The sequence below is a fragment of the Gopherus flavomarginatus genome, chromosome 4 (assembly GCF_025201925.1).
Source record: "Gopherus flavomarginatus isolate rGopFla2 chromosome 4, rGopFla2.mat.asm, whole genome shotgun sequence".
Lineage (NCBI taxonomy): Eukaryota > Metazoa > Chordata > Testudines > Testudinidae > Gopherus > Gopherus flavomarginatus.
In genome coordinates, this window is record NC_066620.1 from 131,808,196 (window position 1) to 131,829,535 (window position 21,340).

At 43.2% G+C, this 21,340-nt stretch overlaps 1 protein-coding gene across 1 annotated transcript in view; it reads right to left on the reverse strand.

The window, feature by feature from the left end:
- Positions 1 to 20,900, reverse strand: part of AMD1 (adenosylmethionine decarboxylase 1) — a 50,427-nt gene extending 29,527 nt beyond the window's left edge. Inside the window, exon 1 of the mRNA XM_050951426.1 lies at positions 20,433 to 20,900. Coding sequence (XP_050807383.1) covers positions 20,433 to 20,563 — 131 coding nt within the window. The 5' untranslated portion in view covers positions 20,564 to 20,900. The remainder of the gene's footprint in view (positions 1 to 20,432) is intronic.
- Between the last annotated feature and the right edge of the window lie 440 nt (positions 20,901 to 21,340).

The window sequence follows — 21,340 nt, forward strand, 5'->3', positions numbered from 1 at the left end:
AGGAAAGAACAAGCCACCTGGATCCTGCCACTCACCTTTGCAAAACAAAGCACTCTGAGCATTATATTATGTCACTGCAAACAGCCAAAGCTGTCTCAAGACTCAATTGGGGAAATCCTGATTGACACTTGAAATGCTGGGTGCAATGTTTTGTTGTGTTTTGTCAAAATAGTTTTCTTCCCAATGATGCAGGCAGCTGGTGATTGTTTTATTAAATAGCTGCAAAATGTTCAGCTCTTCAGAACTGCCAATGCTTTTCAATACAAAATGAATGAGACTCCAGTCCAGCAAGAGTGGGAGGTGTCCATATAGTATGGCTGCCAGTTTCATTGTCCCAACAGGACATGCAAAAGGGGAATACTCTGAAGGAGCCAAGAACAGAGGCAGTTAAGAGAATTTGAGGGTTGTAGCTGTGCTTGAAGGTAGCAAGACTTGGTGAGTGGTGCAGTTTTGTCTAGCTTTTCTGTCTGCAAGCTGCATAACTGGGCAGAGTGCCCCCATTTCAACAACTGAGACAGATCTGTTTGTTGGTGCCTTGGTAAGGGCTGGGAGGACTGGTTTACGCTACAGTTAGGCCAACATAATGCATCTCTACGCTACCAGATCTCTTCCGCCAACGTAACTTGCCTGCTACCTTGACTGACTTACTATAACTCCACAAGTTTAGCACTTGACATAATTAAGTCAACATAATGGCATTGTAGATACTGTCTTGCTTACATTGTTTTAACTGGCCTCCAGGAGGTATCCCACAATGCTCTACTGTGATCACTTTGGTCACTGTTCTCAACCCTGCTGTCCAGTAGCTAGGTACACAGGAAAGAGCTCCTTCCCGGTAAACTTCTGAATTTCCATTTGCATGGTGAGCTTGCCTGCCCAGCTGATCATGCCGGTTCCATGCTCCAAACATACTCCTGACCGGAGTATACAGAATTGGGGTATCTCCTGGGTCTGTGGGGAGCAAAGACTGTTCAGGCACAGCTCAGATCAAGCCACAGAAGTGTGGATATCTATGAGAACCTCTCTCACAGCATGAAGGAGAAGGGCTACCAAAGGGATCTGCAGCAGCGCCGTGTGAAAGCAAAGGAGCTGCAGCAAGCATAGCAGAAGGCAAGACAGGTGAACAGTCACTCTGGTTCAGCACTGCAGACATGCCACTTTTACAAGGAATTGCATGCTGTTCTTTCATGACCCCACCAAAAACCTCCAAGAGCAGCATGGATACCTCTGAGGAGTCAAGAGTCCCAGGCCACCGCAGACAACACTGAGAGACAGATGAGCAGGGGATCCACTGAATAAGAAGAGCCATCTTGGGTCTGATCAAAGATCCATTATCCCAGTATTCTGTCTTCTGACAGTGGCCAATGCCAGGTGCCCCAGAGCAAATGAGCACAACAGGTAATCAGATGATCCATCCCTGGTTATCCAGTTCCAGCTTCTGGCACACAGAGGCTAGGGTAGGGACACCATCCCTGCCCATCCTGCCTAATAGCCATGGATGTACCTACCTGCTATGAACTTATCTAGTGCTTTTTTGAACCCTGTTATATAGTCTTTACCTTCACAACATCCTCTGGCAGGGAGCTCCACCAAGTTGACTGTTGTGTGAAAAAGTACTTCCTTTTGTTTGTTTTAAACCTGCTGCCTATTAATTTGGTGACCCCTAGTTCTTGCATTATGAGCAGGCATAAATAAGACTTACTTGCTTTCTCCATACCAGTCATGATTTTATAGACCTCCATCTTATCCCCAGTAGTCTCTTTTCCAAGCTCAAAAGTCCCAGTCTTAATCTCTTCTCATATGGAAGCCATTTCATATGCAACATTTTTGTTGCCCTTTTCTGAACCTTTTCCAGTTCCAATACATTTTTTGAGATGGGGCAACCACATCTGCATGCAGTATTCCAGATGTGGGCATACCATAGATTTACGTAACAGCAATATGATATTTTCTGATATTTTGTCCTGGAGAGCCAGGAGCTGTTTACAACCCTAGAGAAGTCCAGACAAGTGCAGAGCAGCAGCATGGCTGCGCCTGATTCCAGGGAAAGAACCTCTGCTGAGTAAGCACTTACCATAAATATCGGGAGGGGGTGTCACATCTTATGTTTGTTTTTTTATTTAAAATCCAGTTGCGACAGAGTAGCTATGTGCTTCCCAGTGCCTGGACCAGCTAAGCAGAGGGTGCCCTCAAAACACTGTGTACAGAGGGATGTCCTGGGAATCCTCCATAGAGCTCTCCGGGAAACTATCATGCAGGTACTCTAATCCATTGTAGAAGGTTTCTGTGGAAGATCGCCGTATTTCTTCCACCATGGTACAACACTTTCGCATACCACTCCAGTATTAATTTAGCAAGCATCATCGCAGTACACAGCATAAGGACGCAGTCTGTACCTGGACACTTGCAACAGCAGCTGTTCCCTTGCAGCACGTGTTACTTTCAGGAGCATATCAGCTAGGGTTATCTATGAGAGACAGTGGTAGTGTTCACTTCAATTGCTTGACCCACAAACACTAGCCCCTGTGGACTTCCTTTTGTTTTTCCAACCCTTCCTCCATGCTTGACACTACATGGCTGTAGTATGGATGGTAGGGGTTGGCACTGCCCACACAAACTGTAAGCCTAGGGCAGACAGGGTGCGAGGACACAAGTCAAGGGCTGCTCTTGGGCACCCTGTCCCCCCGCGCGGGGCAGGTAGATGCTCCAGGCCTCCCTCTGTGTCCCCGGGCTACCCTGGGAGACTAACAGTGGCAGAGGAAGAAAAGGAAAATGTTTCAGTAGCCATAGGCCATCGCATCCAGACACATCCCACACCGCCTCCACTTGTAGTTTGGAAGGGAGAATGCCAGACCCTGACCTCCAGACAATGTTCATGTTAGAAAGAGAAGGTGGCATGGTCCCCGGGAACCTACAGTTCTGCTGTGGGTCACATCGTCCCCTCCCGGCCCCCCACCCACTGCAGATGGTCCAGCTCCCTTGCCCTACTCACCATGGCTAGGGCAGCAAACAAGTTCAATGAACACCTTGTAGAAATGGAAATGTTCTGTTTTACACTTGCATGGATTCAGGGAAAGGATTTTTTTATGGCAAGTTTGCACTGACAACGATCCCTTTGTGCTGTGCCTGTTTTACAGCTGAAAGTGTAGTCTTTACACTTCCTCCACACCAGCAGAGAGGGTCTCCCAGATAAGAAAGGCAAAAGAGAATGCATGACATTTAATGAAAGGAGTACTTCTGGGACAGTGGAAACTGAGCAGAGGGAATGGAGGATTGCTCTTGCAGAAAACATGGACACAGGCATGAGGAAAAAAGCCCGTAAGAATGAGCATGGCACAGAGAAGGTGATGATGGGGATTCTGAAGGAACAAAGACATGTTGGGTCATCTGATTGACCTACAGGAGAAACAGCTTAAGGCTTGACTCCCTCTGCAGCCCCTGTAGAACTGCATTCCAACATCACTCTACTTCCCCTCCACATTCCAGTAGCTGTCGGGGGCAAATGCAATATCCCTTCCCCTCAGCCTCAGGCAAGGATGCACAGAATCTCAGCCACACACATGGATTTTTGAAGAGATGAATGTGTGCCTCTCACCATTGTATTCCCATCTTTCCAAGGTTTAATTCTTTGTCAAATTTTTTTTTTGCACAGACAAACTAAAAGTTCAGGTCTTGAAAATGAATTATTAATTCAAAGTGTGGAGAGGCAGGGGGAAACTGAGGCACAGGAGTGAGAGTCCAACCTCAGACGCGGAGTGGTGGGTGGAAGCCAGGAGTCCTGGCTCCCATACCTTCCACACTCTAAGCAGCAGCCCACACTCCCCTCACTCATGGCAGCCACTGTTTCAGCCCCCAACCCAGATGAGTTGCTGGATCAATGCATATTTCCCAGGCATCAAGTACACCCCTCATTCACCAGCAGTACCTTTGGAAGGGCCAAGGCTGAATGGAATGTTTCCCCAGGGATGGTCTTCCAGCAGTAGGTCAGGAGGCAGTTCTAGTGGTGCTAGTGAGTGGGGGCTGCAAGTTATTTTCAGAGCAAAGCAACAGGTATTTTTTCCAAGATAACGTCACTACATACACAGCAGTCACAGCAAGGTTCAGACTACTGGTAGGCACAACACAGAAAAGCACCACGCATTATTGTGGTCATTGTAAAAGGTTGTGCTCACCACCATGGCGCTTCCTGCTGGTTTCTTTGGGAATTAGCTCTGTCCATCAGCAGGGAATCCTCCTCTTGTTGTGTCTCACTTTCCACCACTGCTTCTCCACCATCTCTGGGGACCCGCATTGTCCCAGACTACAGCATCCTCTTCAGGGCACGGCCCTCCGGCTGTGCCCCAACTCTGTTATCTCCCCCTTCCGGATAAACCAGCAGTCCTTCACCTGGTTTCTTGCTGCAGTGGCAAACTGCAGCCTCCTAGTCCAGCCCCTTGCTCGGGGCACACTGCAGTCCTTTGGCTGGCCACTTCCCTTGGTGGCCAGTGTGGCAAAGGGGGAGCAGGGGCCCGCTACTCTGGGCCCCAACCCAGGACCCTATAGCAGGTGCTCACTGCTTCTTCTCTGCTGCTATCTGCTTTCCCTGGGCCACTTCCCCATAGCCCCAGCACCTACTTGGCCCCTGTATCAAGCCCACAGTCTGGGAGCCAGCCACGACGGAGCTCTGCTTGCTCCCCTAACCCTGCCTAGCACTGCTGTGTCCCAGGTACTTCTCTCTACAGACAGCCAGTCCTTCTCCCTCAAGCTCTAGGGACACTCTTCCCTGCAGTCCTCCTTATAGGATCCAGACTGGCCCTGATTGGCTCCTTCTAAGCCTTCCTCTGGTTGGTTGGGTTTTGTACAGCTGCTCCAAGGGCTGCTATTAACCCTTTGCCAGACAATGAGGGGCACTGCCCCATCAAAGTCATTAATAGAATGGGTTTTCGAAGTCTGAGATACACTGCTTCATGTCAGCAACTCTTCAAATGGCCAAAGGGATATTCAACCATTCCGCACTTGCTGAGCCTATTGTTTAACCGCTCATTGCTACAGTCCAGATATCTGGTGTATGGCTTCATGAGCAATGGGAGTAAGGGGCAGGCTGGATCTCCCAGGATCACTATTGGCATTTCAACATCAAAGGTGATTTTGCAGTCTGGAAAACAAGTCCTTGCTTACAGCTTTCTGACTAGACCTGTGTTCTTAAAGATGCATGCGTTAGACATCTTCCCAGACCATCCCACGCTGTCTGTAAAACCTCCCTAGTGATCCACCAGTACCTGCACCACCATAGAAAAGTATCCTTTGCTCTTTATGTACTCTGTGGCAATGGTGGTCTGGTGACAATACGGATATGCATGCTATCACCCCACTGCAGCAAAACCATCCAGTATCTCCTGCACATTGCCCAGAGTGACAACGCTTCGTAGGAGAAGACTATTAACAGCCCTGCATACTTGGATCATAGCAACCTGCACAGTGGATTTCCCAACTACAAATTGATTCCCCACTGACCAGTAGCAATCTAGCATTACAAGCTTCCACACAGCAATTGCCACTCGCTTTTCCCACTATCAGAGCATGTCTCATTTTAGTGTTGCTACACTGCAGGGCTGGGGAGGGCTCAGTACACAGTTCCTGGAAAGTGGCCTTGTGTTTCAAAGTTCTGCAGCCACTGATCATCCCATACTTGCATAACAATACAATCCCACCAATCAGCTTGTTCCTCGGGAGCAGAATGGCACACCATTGTGTTCAGCTGCTGCACGACTACCAACAACCAGGAATTGTTTTGTTGCATGGCTTCCAGCAAGGCTACCTGAAGGACATTGCAGTGTTCCATGCAGCAGCTCCTCTCTGAAAATGGCAGTTTCCTGTAGATTTTTACTCTCGCCCAGGGCATACTAAGGCAGTGCCTCTTGGCAATGGACTTTGCTAAGTTAGTGGCGGGACTTTCCACTGCCCCCTCGGCCGGACAAAGACACCACCCCAGGGATGCATTCTTATACACATGTACAAACAAGTTACACATCACTTCTGACGTATGAGGTACAACCCCTCTACGTAGTAAGGTGCCGCCTCTCTCCTTGTACACGTTGGTTTGAACAAAACAACTTTATTCATCATATTACCCTTTTGCCCCTGTCATTGGGATGGGTTAGTTTGTTTCTTGTTATCTGTGTGGAGTGTACAAGTATGCGAATGTTCTGTTATCTGGCGTCCAGTACCTTTTAGCTATGTCTTTTTTTGCAGCATCAGCCCTTTCCTTGCCAGCTTCTGTGAGCAGGGCCTGCCTCTGGCTCACAGCTTAACTTTGCTTTATGTTAGCAAAGTCCTGACCATTATTTTAGTTCAGGCCTTAGGCCTCATACCAGGCCTCTGATACCAAGTTATCTCAGGGCCTCCTCTTACTACAGTGCCATGTTTTCTTTCCTGTCTGAAGTCAGAAGTAATTTCCTGTGCATGAAATGCAAGTTGGTAGCTGTGGTGGAGGAAGATTCTTAGATTAAGGGGCAAGTAGAGATGCTGAGGAGTTCCTAGACAGCCAGATACAGGAAACATCAGGTTCAAGAACAAAAGGAGCTGGCCACCAAAGAATCAGAGAAAGAGAAATCAGGGGAGACCTAACAGTGTGTAAGCATGAGAAGAGGTCACAGCGGTGCTCTACACAGCTGGGGACACATGAAGATGGGCAGGCTGTGGCTACCAGAGAAAAGAGGACCAGGAGGAATTCCACACAGCTAGCAGTTCCCAATCGATACCAGGTCCTCAACGTGAAAACTGTTGAATATCTCAAGATTCAACTGGTCTAAGGGAACGTACGGGACACCATCTAACCCTGAAGATGGTAGCTCAACTCAACCTGTAAAAAAAAAGCTTGCCTATGAAGAGTTCTCCAACTGTCTAAAGATGACAGACTATTCTTGTTGGGGATTCAATACTTGGAAGAATTGAAAAAACATTCTGCAGGGCACAGGACAACAGGATGGTATGCTGCCTTTCCAGAGCCAAAACATGAGCCATCACTCTAACAATGAATAGAATTCTCAAGTTAATGGGCCAGGATCTATTCATGATGGTTCATATCATGAATGACACTGCACTGTGGGATAATCACAGATCAGACAAGACTTCACGGTACTTGGAAGGGTGTTGAAAGAAAAGAACTTCCAAGTGATCACAGTTTCTTCCTGTTGTGTGGACAAAGGAAGACAAGGCAGAAGACTTTGGAAGTGAAGGACCAGCTAGGTAAGTGGTGTGGACGTTTGGTACTGTGGAACACCAAACACCTTCTATCGTAAAAGGAGACTGCATAGTTTAGATGACCTCCATCTCAGTAGAAAGGGAACCAATCTCCTAAGAACCAAGCTGGCCAGAGCAGGCAGGAGAGCACTAAACAAAACAAGTGTAAAAAGAGGGAAGATACAAGCACTCATTTAGCACATACCCATAAAATCAATCAATCAAGGAACCCAACGATATGAAGAAATTCTTCATTTGCCTATACGCCAATAGCAAGAGCATGGGCAACAAGAGGAATCGGAACTGCTCATTGAAGAACATAAATTCAACTTTAGTATTATTAAGACCTAAATGGGAAAGATCTCCATGACTAGATTATCGAAATCAATGGCTGTAACCTATTTAGAAAGGATCAAGTGGGCAAAAATGGGAATGGGAGTGGCATTCAGTCAAAAAATGTTTTGGGAGTCACTGATAACTTTGAAGAAAAATTTTTTGAAAGCTTGTGGATCAACATCCTATCAGATACAGCACAAGATGTGTATTAGTTGGCATCTGCTACAGACCACCAAAAAATGCCAGGGAAAAGGATGACTAACTTCTTACACAATTACCTATCATGTGTAGGGAAAAAAATCTGTTATCATGGAGGACTTCAAAACATATGCTAGATACCATGCTCTAGTACTACAACACCCACAGAATTTCTAAGTATTATAGATGACAATTTCCTAACTCAAAAAACATTGCCTCCAGCACAGGGGAAATTCTACACTAGACCTCATCTGAGGGATAAAGAGGAACTAATCACACAACTACGAGCAGCAAAGAGTCCTGTGGCACCTTATAGACTAACAGACATATTGGAGCATGAGCTTTCATGAGTGAATACCCACTCCGTCGTATTCACCCATGAAAGCTCATGCTCCAATATGTCTGTTAGTCTATAAGGTGCCACAGGACTCTCTCTGCTGCTTTTACAGATCCAGACTAACACGGCTACCCCTCTGATACTTGACAACTAAGAGCTAACTGTAGTTTAGTTACAAGTGATCATAACTTAATCACATTTATAAAATACAAACAGAATGAAGTCCAAACCAGTAAAATAAATATGGTTCTTGAAAATGTCAGCTTCACAAAACTGAAAACAACTGAGCCAAATTAGCTGAAACAATTTAATAGGAAAAATGTGAATGATAATTGCAAATTGTTTAAGGACTTTACTAGAGGTCCAAAAAGCCACTCAGGGAAGATTATATTGGTTAAAAACTTAGTTTAGAAAGGAAGGGAAGTGACCTATAAAAATAAAAATATAAAATAAATGGAAGAAATGGGAAGACAGCATAAATATAAATCAGAAAACAGGAATTGTTCGCAAATTAATCAGATAACCAAAGGGACAAGGAAAAGTCTATGGCCACCAGAGTTAAGGATAACAAGGAGTTTTACTTTTAAACAAAGAATCCTAACAGCATTGATACATTACTAGATGGAAATGGACCAATTATCAATACTGAAAAGTCAGAAGTGTTCAGTAAATTTGTTTTGTATTTGGGGAAAAAACATGACAGTCATATGCCAATGCTTTCATTCTACTAGCATCTCTGGAGGATGTTAAATAGCAGCAACTAAAATTAAAAATGTTTAAGTCAGTAGGTCCAGATAACTTGCATCCAACAGTTTTAAAAAAGCTGGCTGAGGAACTTGCTGGACCATAACGTTTACTTTCAACAGCTCCTGGAACACTGGGGAAGTTCCAAAGATAGCAAAAAAGGTAACTTTGTGCCATTATTTAAGAAGGGTAAAGGAAATGACCCAGGTAATTACAGGCTTCTCAGTCTAACACTGATCCCAGGTAAGATAATGGAATGACTTATACTAGATCTGATTAGTAATGAATTAAAGGAAGGTAATAAGTAATGCCAATCAACTTGGGTTTATAGAAGATGGATTGTTTCTAACTTGTTTTTTTAATGAGAATACAAGTTTGGTTAATAAAGGTTATAGTGTTGATATAATAAACAAACTTTTGTAAGGCATTTTACCTGGTACTACATGACATTTTGATTAAAAACTAGAATGATAAAATTAACAGGGAATTCATTAAAAGCTGGCAAATTGATAGGTCTCAAAACAGTTAGAAATGAGGAATCAGCATTTGGAGAGTGTTTCTAGAGGGGACCCACTGGGATCTGTTCTTGGTCCTACGCTATTTAACTTTTTATCAGTGACCTGGAAGAAAACCAAAATCCTTGCAAGTTTGCAAATGACAAATGTTAGGGGAATGGTAAATAAGAAAAGAGGACAGGTCACTGATACAGAGCAAGCTGGATTGGTTGGCCTCAAGCAAACTATGTTTTAATATGGCTAAACACATCTAGGAACAAAGAATGTAGGCCATATTTAAAAGATGGGGGACTCTATCCTGGGAAGCAGTGACTCTGAAAAATATTTAGAGGTCATGGAGAAGGATGAGCTTAACATGACTCCCAATGACAGACTGTTGCCAGAAGGGCTAATGCAAACCTTGGATCCATGAACACGGGAATCTCAGAGCAGAGTTTATTTTACCTCTATATTTGGTACTGCTGTGACCACTCCTGGAATACTATATCCAGTTCTGGTGTCTGTAACTTAAGGATGTTGATAAACTGGAGATAGTTCAGAGAAGAGGCATGAGGATGATTAAAGGATCAGAAAACGTGGCACAGACTGAGCTCCTTGCAGCTATCACTATATCTTAAAGAGAAGGTTAAGGGGTGATTTGGCTACAGTCTATAAGTACCTATAAGGACAAAAACTATTTGATAATGCGATCTTCAACCGAGCAAAGACAGATAAAATTCAATGACTGGAAGCTGAAGCTAGACAAATTCAGACTGGAAATAAAGCACCTATTTTTGACGGTGAGAATAATTAACCATTTAACAATTTACCAAGGGTCATGGTAGATTCTCCATCTCTGAATGTTTTCCTAAGAGATATGCTCTAGAACTTATTTTGGGGAAGATCTATGGCCTGGATTGTACAGATCAGGCTAGATGATCACAGTGGTCCCTTCTAGCCTTGAAATCTATGAAACAGTCTAATATTTGGGCTGGATTGGTATTTGCACTGATTGTGCCTGAGCAACACAGCAGCCTTGTGACTAGAATCAAGTCTACTGTACCACAAAAGCCATTTGGACTTGTCATTCAATTCACCAGAAAGCTTTGGCAGCAAGCAATGCCAGCAGAACTGACAAAGGTACTTGATAAGGCTTTGAAGTTTACAACTTTCATTAGGTAAATGCATGCTTCTTCTATTTTATGAAAAGAAATGGGTACTCAGAAGCAGCTCTTCTTCCACACTGGTACTTGCTGACTTTCACAAGGCAAGTTCTGAATGGTGTTTTTAAACTCAAAGAAACAAGGATTTTTCCTTGCTGAATGTAGCTCATCCCTTGCAGAATACTCATCAGTAAAGTACTACTTTATTCTGAAAGTTTATCTGCAGAGGCAGAATATGGCATGGGTTGTCAACCTGTGATTACAAACAGGTGTTTGAGTTGTGACCACCAAGCCATTTCTATATTGCTAACTGGGAAGGAGGAGGAGTCCAGGTATGGCAAAGGTTCAGAATGACCACACTAAGGTTCAGAACGACCACACAATATAACCGCCCCCCTCCCACTACTATACTGATGCAGTACAAAAGTGATTTACACCAATACAGATCAATTTGGAGGTAAGACACTGCCGCAGGTTGCTTTTTATTTACATTATTGTAACAAATTTATTGTAGGGAACGACAATGTGCAGAAGTCTGGTGTAGACAGACCCTATGATGAATCATATCCAGAAGACAAGTTTAAGACAATGTTTCTCAGAGTTTCATTCAACTCTGTTTGATTAACTCAACTAGGCAACTGATTTTTGCTTATCCTAAGGTAGCAACTTAAGATGGATTTCACTCCATTTCATACTCTGCCACAAAATCTTGTTTATTACAGGATACTCAAACCAGATCACTTGTATAAAGATACCCCAGCCCCTTCCAAAAGTATCTTCTGCCCATCCAGAACTATGTCTTAACTAGTTCACTAGCAGGTTAAGCATGGTTCACTGGGAGAATTCATATAGAAATGACTAGGGCAGTCAGGCTGTATTGCTTTGCATTAATTGCCTGTCAGATTATTACGCTAAGCATTCAGAAAGCAGGAACATTGAGGCTGGCTAAATGAACCTTGTCAGTAATCTGATAATAGGGACATTCATAGCCAGACATTTAAAATCCAAGGTGAAATGCTGTAATGCAGACCCAGCTATCTCTATTTTCCAGAATAATGCTCCATTTACAATTATATTTTTCAGTGTGTAAAAGCTAAAGGGACATCAACTTAGAAATACCTGTCTATTGTTTTCCTACTTGATTAAAAGTAATTATATGGGTTTTTTTTAATGCAGCAACAGGTGAGATTTTTAATGTGGAATAAAGGAAAAACTATCAGGCTTAGGAAGCCCAGAACATGTAGCTACTTTATCTTATTTTAAACTGACTAGATTTCAAATTGCATGCCCCATTGAATTGTTTGTTCTATATTTTACCCAATGTTTAAAAGTCAGTTCAATCTCAAGTACTTTTTAGTTTTTTCCTGAACATGAAGTCTTCTTAGTTGATGCACCAACGTGGTAGTGTGAAAAGTGGCTGTTTTTCTCTGCATCGAACAAATGTCTGAGTAAAATCTGAAACAGAATGATGGATTTAAATACAGTAAGAATCCAGACTTTCTTCCGATTTTTTGAAAGAAGAAAAGTTTGCATGGAAGCATGTTTTGAGCTTAAGTTGCTAAACTATTTGAATAAATGCTATTTCAAGACTGTGCTCCTTTGTGGCCTATAAATGCATATTGCTACTATAGAAGCTAATTATATAGAATATTACAGACCAGTCATAGTTAAATACAAACAGTACTTAAAATTCTACCTGTACTAAGTAGTATGGACTTGTGCACAATGTAGTTAAGTGTCTTATTGCTTCAACTATAGGTTACTAATAACTAAGATTTTCCAGTGGTGTCAGATTTTTATTCTAAACCCGCAACTATTAACTGTGAGGGCCCATACTGGAATTCCCACTCATGCGAGTGGTCTATTCATGCACAAGTACACCTCTACCTTGATAGAATGCTGTCCTCAGGAGCTAAAAAAAATCTTACCATGTTATAGGTGAAACCGCATTGTATCAAACTTGCTTTGATCCACCAGAGTGCGCAGCTCCGCCCCCCCGGAGCACTGCTTCACCATGTTTTAGCTGAATTCATGTTATATCAGGTTAGAAGTGTAGTTCCACTGAAGTCGAGGAGACAACTTTCATGAGTTATCACATTCAGACTTCCATTGCCCAGGAGAAACAGCATACCTATAACAAAACTGGATACCTGTAGTTGTTCCCCTATTTCATACGCAACTTGATGACAGCGTGGACTGATTTAAACCATAATTATTTAAATTACCAATTTTAATCATGATTTCAAACAGCAAGCAAGAAACCTTGATTTAAATGAATTTTAGTTGCGTTTTACAGTTGTTCTTCAGTTATTTTTCTGAAGAAAAGTTGATTCTCACCATTTGGTAATCTTTAAAACAGGTAAAAGCAACAAAGAGTCCTGTGGCACCTTATAGACTATAGGACTCTTTGCTGCTTTTACAGAGCCAGACTAACACAGCTACCCCTCTGATACTTGAAAACAGGTTTATCTGCAACTAAATACAGACTTTACACTAAACTTGACACACCTTGCTAACCAGGAGGATGCATTGTATCTACACATGTATTTAGACCATTCTATAACAATTTACATTTATTCAGATTCTTAATTTTTACCTTCTATTCCGTTAGAATATGGTGAATGACTTCCTAGGTTTTTTTTGTGATTTGTAAAAATTTTATTTGGATGGAAATTCAAATTTGATTAAAATACACAAAAATAGCATTTACTTTAAAGAAAACTACCTTAAATGTGCTGGATACATTTTAAAGTTTATCAAAATATGTTTTGCCTTTAAAACCGATGTATTAAAGTATTATCTGAACTTATTGTTTCTGGTCACCATGTCCTCCAAGATTTTACAATTAGTACATCTCATCCCCTCAAACCTGTTTTTTATTCCTAGATTGGAAAATAAAAAAACAATCCTTCTAGCTTTATCACTCAACTGATTTCTTAACTATGAATGAACTAGTAATTGAACCAAACTGAATAAACTGAAAAGAAAATATTCCCTCAACACCTGCAGAAGGGGCAGCTACTCTGCTGTCAAAAGCTGGTTCAGCATTTAAACTCTGGTTCCAGATGCTTAGCCAACAACTTCCATCAGCAGTTCAGTGGTATAACTTTAAAACATCAGCTACGAACATGTACTGCTTAATCATTTAAATTAAACACAAAAATAGATCATAGTAAGTTTAGGCCTTAAACTGGCAATTTCAAATTAAATTTGAAATGAGTTTATATTTAGTTGTTTTTTTTAAATCCACCATGTTTGGTGTAAACAGCGCTGTTTTTAGCCATTACAGATTTCAGGTTCAAACTGTTTCATATACTGATTCAGAACTTAATTTCTTCTATTACTGAATTTATGTAAATCAGTTATGTTTGCCTGGTAGTTCAAAGGGTACCTTAGTACATACTTTATGTTCCTTACACATTATCAGAATTTAAGTTCAGGCTACATCTGTAGAGAGTACAAGAGCATGCTATGACCAACAATTTAAATCTAGAAGCAAAGATTCACTCAATTCCTCAAGCTGAATGAAGTCCATCCAAAACATTAAATGGCAGCTAAGTAACTGCTTGCTTTAAGCAAGTGTGTGCAATGCAACTCTATGCCAATTATACTTTTACTTAAACGTTACTGTCACTACTACAACTACATCATGATTTATTCTGGTATGGTTTGCTTTTTAATTTTTATGCTAATTATTCAGCTCTTAAACTGAGTATAATGCATTACAGAAGTTCTTGGTGATCAGAGAGCTGACCAGTCATATGAAGCTAGCTATTCCTTATTTCAGTTGCTAAACTGATTTAAAATATAGCTGAAAACACAAGCTTTCCTAATACTACTTTTCCATATATGCAGTTATTGTAGTTGCCACAGATATGGTGCTATTTTGAATGCGAAGAGAGGTGGACCATCTGAAGGTAAGTATGGTCCACACTGACATTCCCATCTAGTCAGACTGCCAGCATTAGTGACTTGAGAAAGAAAGTAAACTTTTCCCAAGCACTCTCTACAAGAAAACTGACTTAATCTTTACCAAAGCTCTAGGACAATTCTAAAGATGAAGCACAAAGTTACATGGGAAGCAAACTGTGTTCACTGTATTTATATACATGAAGATTTTGTACATCTCCCAGTAATCTGACAGTTTCACTTTTAGTTTCAAACCAAGTAGTGAAGACCATCATGGAATTGTAAAGCAAGCTTAAAAGTGTAGCATCACCAATGGAAAAGATCTTTCTGCAGAGAACGGTGTTGAATGCCCCAAAGTTCTTACGATTCCTGCCTATTTTTGTCTTACAGTGTCCATCAGAGCGTGAAGGGGCCAGTTTACAGTTAGTCGTAAGCATATTATAAAGTAAGGTTTTAGTTATTTGCTTCCAATTAACAACTAAAAATGTTGATATTTAACTATCATTTTAATAGAAGAGCAATGCTAACTTGTGTAATATGGATGTTTGCAGAGAGTTTGATGTAAGCATTTCAGAAGTTTGTATTCACAAATTGCCTTCACCAATTTAGTTCACATATGAAGATTTACTTTAAGGAACAGCACTAATTGTAATAGTATTACAATTAAACGCTCAGTGATCTAAATATTAAGTATATAGATTTCTTCCATGAGGAAATTTTTATTTAACTTCTTTACATGATTTTGTTTGACAGAGGAATTGGTACATATTTGGGATGTGCCAACACAAACTTAAGTATAAGGAATTTTCAATTAGAGCAAACAGTATGCAGTACTGTTCAACGTAAGATTTTAACTTATTTTCTTCCAGATCTCATGGTAATTAAGATCCATGGATCAAAGCATAGGTGTTCTTAAATCTCTGATTACATTTTAAAAAGTGAGACAACTGAGTGGCTGTTCAAAATACAGTCAGTAGCTATGATTTCATAAGTAAAAATGAGCTTTAATAGGCTCTGAATTCCTTGAAAAGCAATGAACCATATTTAGAAATGACTTCCCAAAGTTATATGCATGAATATATCATTCTGCAATTAATAAAATAAACCTCAAAAATTATTCTGGATCACAGGGTTCCTCTGGATTCCAGGGTGGGTAGGAATGGTGTCCCTAGCCTCTGCTTCCCAGAAGCTAGGAATAAGCAACAGGAGAGGGATCACTTGATTACTTCTTCTGTTCATTCCCTCTGGTTTACCTGGCACTGGCCATTATCAGAAGACAGGATACTGGGCTAGATGGACCTTTGGTCTGACCCAGTGGGGCCATTCTTATGTTCTTATCTTTACTACTATAGGTTTATGGAGAAAAATGAAGAGTATAGTATGTACTTAAAATAGATTGCAGAGTAGGGTGGATAAAAACGTTTTTAAACAATAAAATCTTTATTTAAATTGGATTTCTTTGATAAAATGCTTTTTGAGGAAAAATCCATCTACAGATAGTTTTAATTAAGATACATTATAGCTCAAAGATCTCAAATTCATATAATGGAATAGGGATTATTAATTCTAATTCTATAGTATGAGACAATATATTCATGTAATGTTTAAGAAAAATTTTGTAAATGAGTTCCAATAGTTCATGGATTAGGGACCCAATCTTATGGGGGCTCCAGGGGCTTCTGTATAGATTATTTAGGTTAATTTTTCTATCTACGTGGGAGTCAGTGTTCAGTCTAGAAGATACCAGAGATGCTTAGTTTTGCAGTTCTCAAATTGTGGATTTGTCTTGAGATAACATGTTTGATAACAGCAAAAATGCGGGTGAGTTGATGGATGGATGAGAAACAACAGACCTCAACCCTATCGTCCCTCACAAATTTGCGTACAGAGTCAATCTCTTACTTCTCTATAGAAGTGCAAGATTGTTGGGGGTGGAATAAATCTGCACAAGAAGAAGTAGTCTGGAGATAATGTGAGAAAGGGGGAACAGGCAGCAGAAACAAAAGTAACTGAGCAGCATATTTCAAAAATCATCTTCTTTCTGAGTGTAGCCATCCTAGATCTGAGATCTACCATACCATACTCATTAGAAGGAAAAACCTATAATGGCAGCAGGCCATAAAAGAGACCCAGTTTGGGAATAAGAACTATTCAAGAAATATACATTTGCTGATGATGTTTTAAAGAAAGTCACACCAGTGAACTGGTGGAATTCACTTAAGCACTTGGATTTAGAGACCATTGAAGTGGTCTGCTGGTGTAGAAAGAATATTTTCTTCCTTTGGACTAATTCATTCCAAATTGAGAAATCATTTTGGACCTGAAAAAGCAGGAAAGCTTGTTTTTCTTTTTCAGGTTATGAACAGGAAAATGAAGGTGAAGACGACTGAGTTTCTCATGTTGACCTGGCTGACAGTCTCTAATTTTTTTTTAAATATTTCATTTAACTATTTCAGTTAACCATTAACAAAAACAAACCTGATTTTAAAAAATTTGAATGTTTAAACTCAAATGCATGCTTGTTTTGTTAAAATGTGCTTGCTGTTGAAGAAAAAATCCAAAATACATAATGTTATTCTAGTTAAATAAAACAATTTAAAAATCTGTCCAGTAATGTTCTCCTCCTAACAATAGCACAGAAAGAAAATTATCCAAATATTAATGATTAACCTGTTGAATTGGAGATAGTTCACCTCCCAGTGACTTCATAAATATCTGCTTCAATTACCCTTAGTAAATGAAATAACCTATTAGTTTTACAGCTATATCAGAAAATGAATCTGAAAAGTTTTCAAAGTAGATCACTTGAAAACCTATACTGTAGGTTTAATTTTAAAAGGTACACATCTGAGTTGTGAAGAATATGCATTAAGGTTTAACAATCAACAAGAATGCACTCTTATATAGAAATATCAGAGGGGTAGCCGTGTTATTCTGGATCTGTAAAAGCAGCAAAGAGTCCTGTGGCACCTTACAGACTAACAGACATATTGGAGCATAAGCTTTCGTGGGTGAATACCCACTTCGTTGGATGCATGCATCCGACAAAGTGGGTATTCACCCACGAAAGCTCATGCTCCAATATGTCTGTTAGTCTGTAAGGTGCCACAGGACTCTTTGCTGCTCTTAGGTAGAAATCCATGATTGAGTCTTCCTGACTAGTGATTTAAATCAAATTCACCCTGTTGCAGAGTGGCTATTGAACAGACAAGGAAAAGTCAGAATATAATTCCTCTCCATTTGATGCAACTGAAGAAAATAAACCATACAAATAAGTGTGCCTATTTTCTTAATAGTTTAAGTTTTAGGCCTCTGTCTCCATACTTCTAGAGCTATAGATCTGGCAAACAAGCCCTTCTCTACATACAACTTGCACTGGTTTAATTAGTTTTACTGTTCTATTTTAAAGGTGAGATTTTCCAAGGCACTAAGAGCACTTACATGCCCAGCTAGCACTGAAAGTCAGTACCCTTGCATGCCCCAAATGGACTATGAGGGACAGGACACAGAAACCTTGCCATGGAGTAAAGGGAACTGCAATTCAGGAAACCTTGTATCTTGCCAGAGGAAACCTAAAACCAACTCATTTGTGCATGTATGTTTACCTGCTTTAACCTAAGTTATTTCTTTTTCTTAGTTAATAACTATTCAAATAGTTGATTATATGATTGGCTACCAAGTGTTGTCTTTGGTATGAGGTCTAAGGTGCAACTGACCAAGGATGACTGATCCTTTGGGACTAGGAGCAACCTGAATATCGTGATTTTTGATGCAAGGGACCATCACAAAGTAAGTTTGCCTGGCTGGCAAAACAGACCAGAGTAGTCAAGGGGTCTGAGACTCCATGGTTCAGCTGCGTACTTGGGTTTCACCAAGTAAGTGCAAACTCAAGTATAGAACTCTCAACCAATTCGGTATTTTTGCCCTACTTCTTGACAGTCTGCCCTGTGGTAGGCACACTGACCTGTGAGCTACTCCAAAGAGCTTGATAGTATGTTTTCCAAATCAGAAGCTTTTCTGCACCCAGGATGCTAGCCTGGATACAATCAATCCAATTCTTCCAATACCATTTCTGCTGCCCTCTGAACATGGGATGCCTTTCCTGAGCTGATCTGCAATGCTTCCTGTGATTCAAATTATTAAGACCTGCTTCTACTGCAATATGAAAGAAATTTGCCAACCAATAATTGCTAGATGGAAAGGAAGTTAGGAAGATAGCCATAGAACTAAGGTGTGCCAGTTATCCTGACCACTCCGCTTTGATGCTTTATCCGCCTTTTCCCCTTAAGACCATAAGCACCTCAAAACAGGGATGGTTTACAGTATTCAATATATTTTGTGCCACTATTTAAATATATGTATAAACAACTTGGATATATTCAGAGATCTGGTGCACATGTAGCATTACTTCTCTTACTGTTTAGTTCAGGCAAATGGAGATGTGTATGTAAACTACATAGAAGCTTTTTTCCACGCTCATTCTACAGTACTAAACACAAGTTTGAAATTAAAAATACATATCTACAACTAAGATTCACAATTTTAATTTCCTTCTGACCTCCAGCATCTGAAGGCAACACTTCAGTGGAAGAGCCTTCTGCTAACCACCTTTACAGTCCAAGCACTCAAAGACTACAGATGTGCAACTCTTGGCAGACACCCCTCCCCAGGCAACACAACACTGCACTGGTGAGACAACCTAGAGTAGCAGAAACCTCCTGTCACACCCAACACTTTTTTAATCAAAGACCTGTGCCCCAGCAGGTTTGTCTTAGATACTGCACTAACAAAACAGAGCAGCCACAGCTCAGAGACGCCGTTCTTACCACGTCAGGCAGAGTAGTTAGAAGCACGTGCACAGGAGAGACCCAGCCTTCTCCTCCCCCCTGCATGAATGAGGGTGGAAGAAGCGCCAGCACATTCCTGAAATGCCCATTGGGCGACAGCCCCAGACCCAAACCTCATTGGCTTGAATTTGTCAATGGGATAGGAAAGGGAGTCCGATTGGGGGGGGGGAGGGGGGAAGAGGAGACATGGGGAAGGAAGAGCCAGGAAACTCACGTGTAATCGTGGTTCCAGCCACACTTCAGCATTGGAAGGGGGCTACTCCCTACCGCCTGCCAGACCGCCCCACTGCGCCACAACCACAGACAAGGGATCCCCACGGATTAATAGCTCGTGCGGGGGAGGGAGACTATCTGAATCCGCTCTACGCATTAGAGTTGGAGCTACTGCGATACCCATCATGAGGCAACCCCCAAGGCCTGCCTCCGCAGCAAAGGAAGACGACACGATCGCCCCCTCCCTACTGCAGGCTCTGTGGGCGGAGGAAAGTAGTGGATACGCACTCTTATGAGGGTCTGGACACAGGTGACAGCCCACGCCGGTCTACGGGTAGCTCACCCCTTACTCCTCAGTCCGGTCGCTTGGCAGCAGGGGACCCCGCCATAAAAGCGGCTCCCTCCTGGGTTTCGTTATCAGGGGAAGGGCTAGGCGCCGGCCGAATCCGGACTCAAACCGCGGGTGCGCACAGGGCAGCAGCCTCTGCAGCTGCGGCCCCTCCGCGTGAGCCGGGCCGCGGGCAGCACTGCGATACTTGCCCCCGCTACACCCCTGCCCCGTCGCCACATGTTGCCAGCAGGGCCCTACGGGCTCCACGCGGTGGAGGTGGGTGTCATGGCTCCTGCGCAGAGCCCGGTCACTGACTAACACCTTCGCCGGGCCCGGGGGCGCTCTCCTAGAGCCAGCGGGACCGCGCCGCGGGCAGGCTGCGAGCGAGGCGCTGCCCGGGGCCCCTGGAGGGCAGGGGAAGGTCACACTCCGCGTGAGGCCGGCCGTGGCTCGGAGCCAGGCCGGCACCCCGGGCACGCACAGGCCGCGCCTCAGGCCGGGGGACGGTTACAGCTCCCCGCCCTCCCCAGAGCCTCACCCGGAAAAGCGACAGGCGCGCCCCTCCCCCCAGCCCAACCGCACCCCGAAGCGGCTCGCGGCCCCCTCCGGTTCCCTTGCGCCCGTCCCCAGCGCGCCAACCTGGGGATGGTGCGGAGATCGCCGGACCCCTTGCTCTGGTGCGGCTCCTGCGGCGAGGGCTGCTCCCGGGCGAACCACACCTCCAGCAGCTTCTCGGTCCCTTCGAAGAAGTGTGCACCGTTCTCCTCCATGGCGCGACAACTCGGCAACCAACAACCACAGAAATTAACCCCAGCCCGGCGGCCGCCCCGGCGGCTGCTGCTGCTGCACGGGCCGCGCCGCCGCCGGGTCCCCGGCCGCGAGTCACCTTCCAGGAGATAACGTTATGTGACTCTTCAACAAAACCAACAGCAGCGAAACCGCCCGGGTGCGCGGCGGCTGCGGCGTGAGCGCAGGGGTTACAGTCCGGGCGGGCGGGCGCGGGGCAGGCGAGGCGGTTCGGTTCCTTGTATTCCGTGTGTTCCCCTGTTGCAGAGAAGAGCGTAGAGCGAGCGCTAGCTAATGTCGCCGGCCATACTGTGTAAGCGAGGGGGCGCCGCGCACGCAGCCGCCTTTATACCCGCACAGGTAACAGGGAACTGGCCGCCGAGCGCGGCTATTGGACAGGCGCCTCTCGGCCCCGCATTCTCCCAACTCCCATTGGATACCGTACCTGCCTGTCAACTCGTCTCGGCCTGTTCGACTCCACCCTCCAGAGCAGCCCGCCCAGAGAGAGCCGTGTGAGTGGGGAAACAGGCATGGGACTGCGAGCGAGAGCGACTCGGGGAAAGCAGAAGTGTGTGTGGTGTGAGGGGCATAAGGGGAACGAGCGGTGAGAAGGTGTTTAAGTGTGAAGTATGGGGCTAGGCATGTCTCTGTTCCTGAGATTGAGAAGGGAGGAGTGTGACACAAGCTACTTGTGTGAAAGGGGGTGAATAGGGGAGAAAGTGTAGTTTTTTTCAGCTTGGTGCAAACCCCAGTGTATTAAA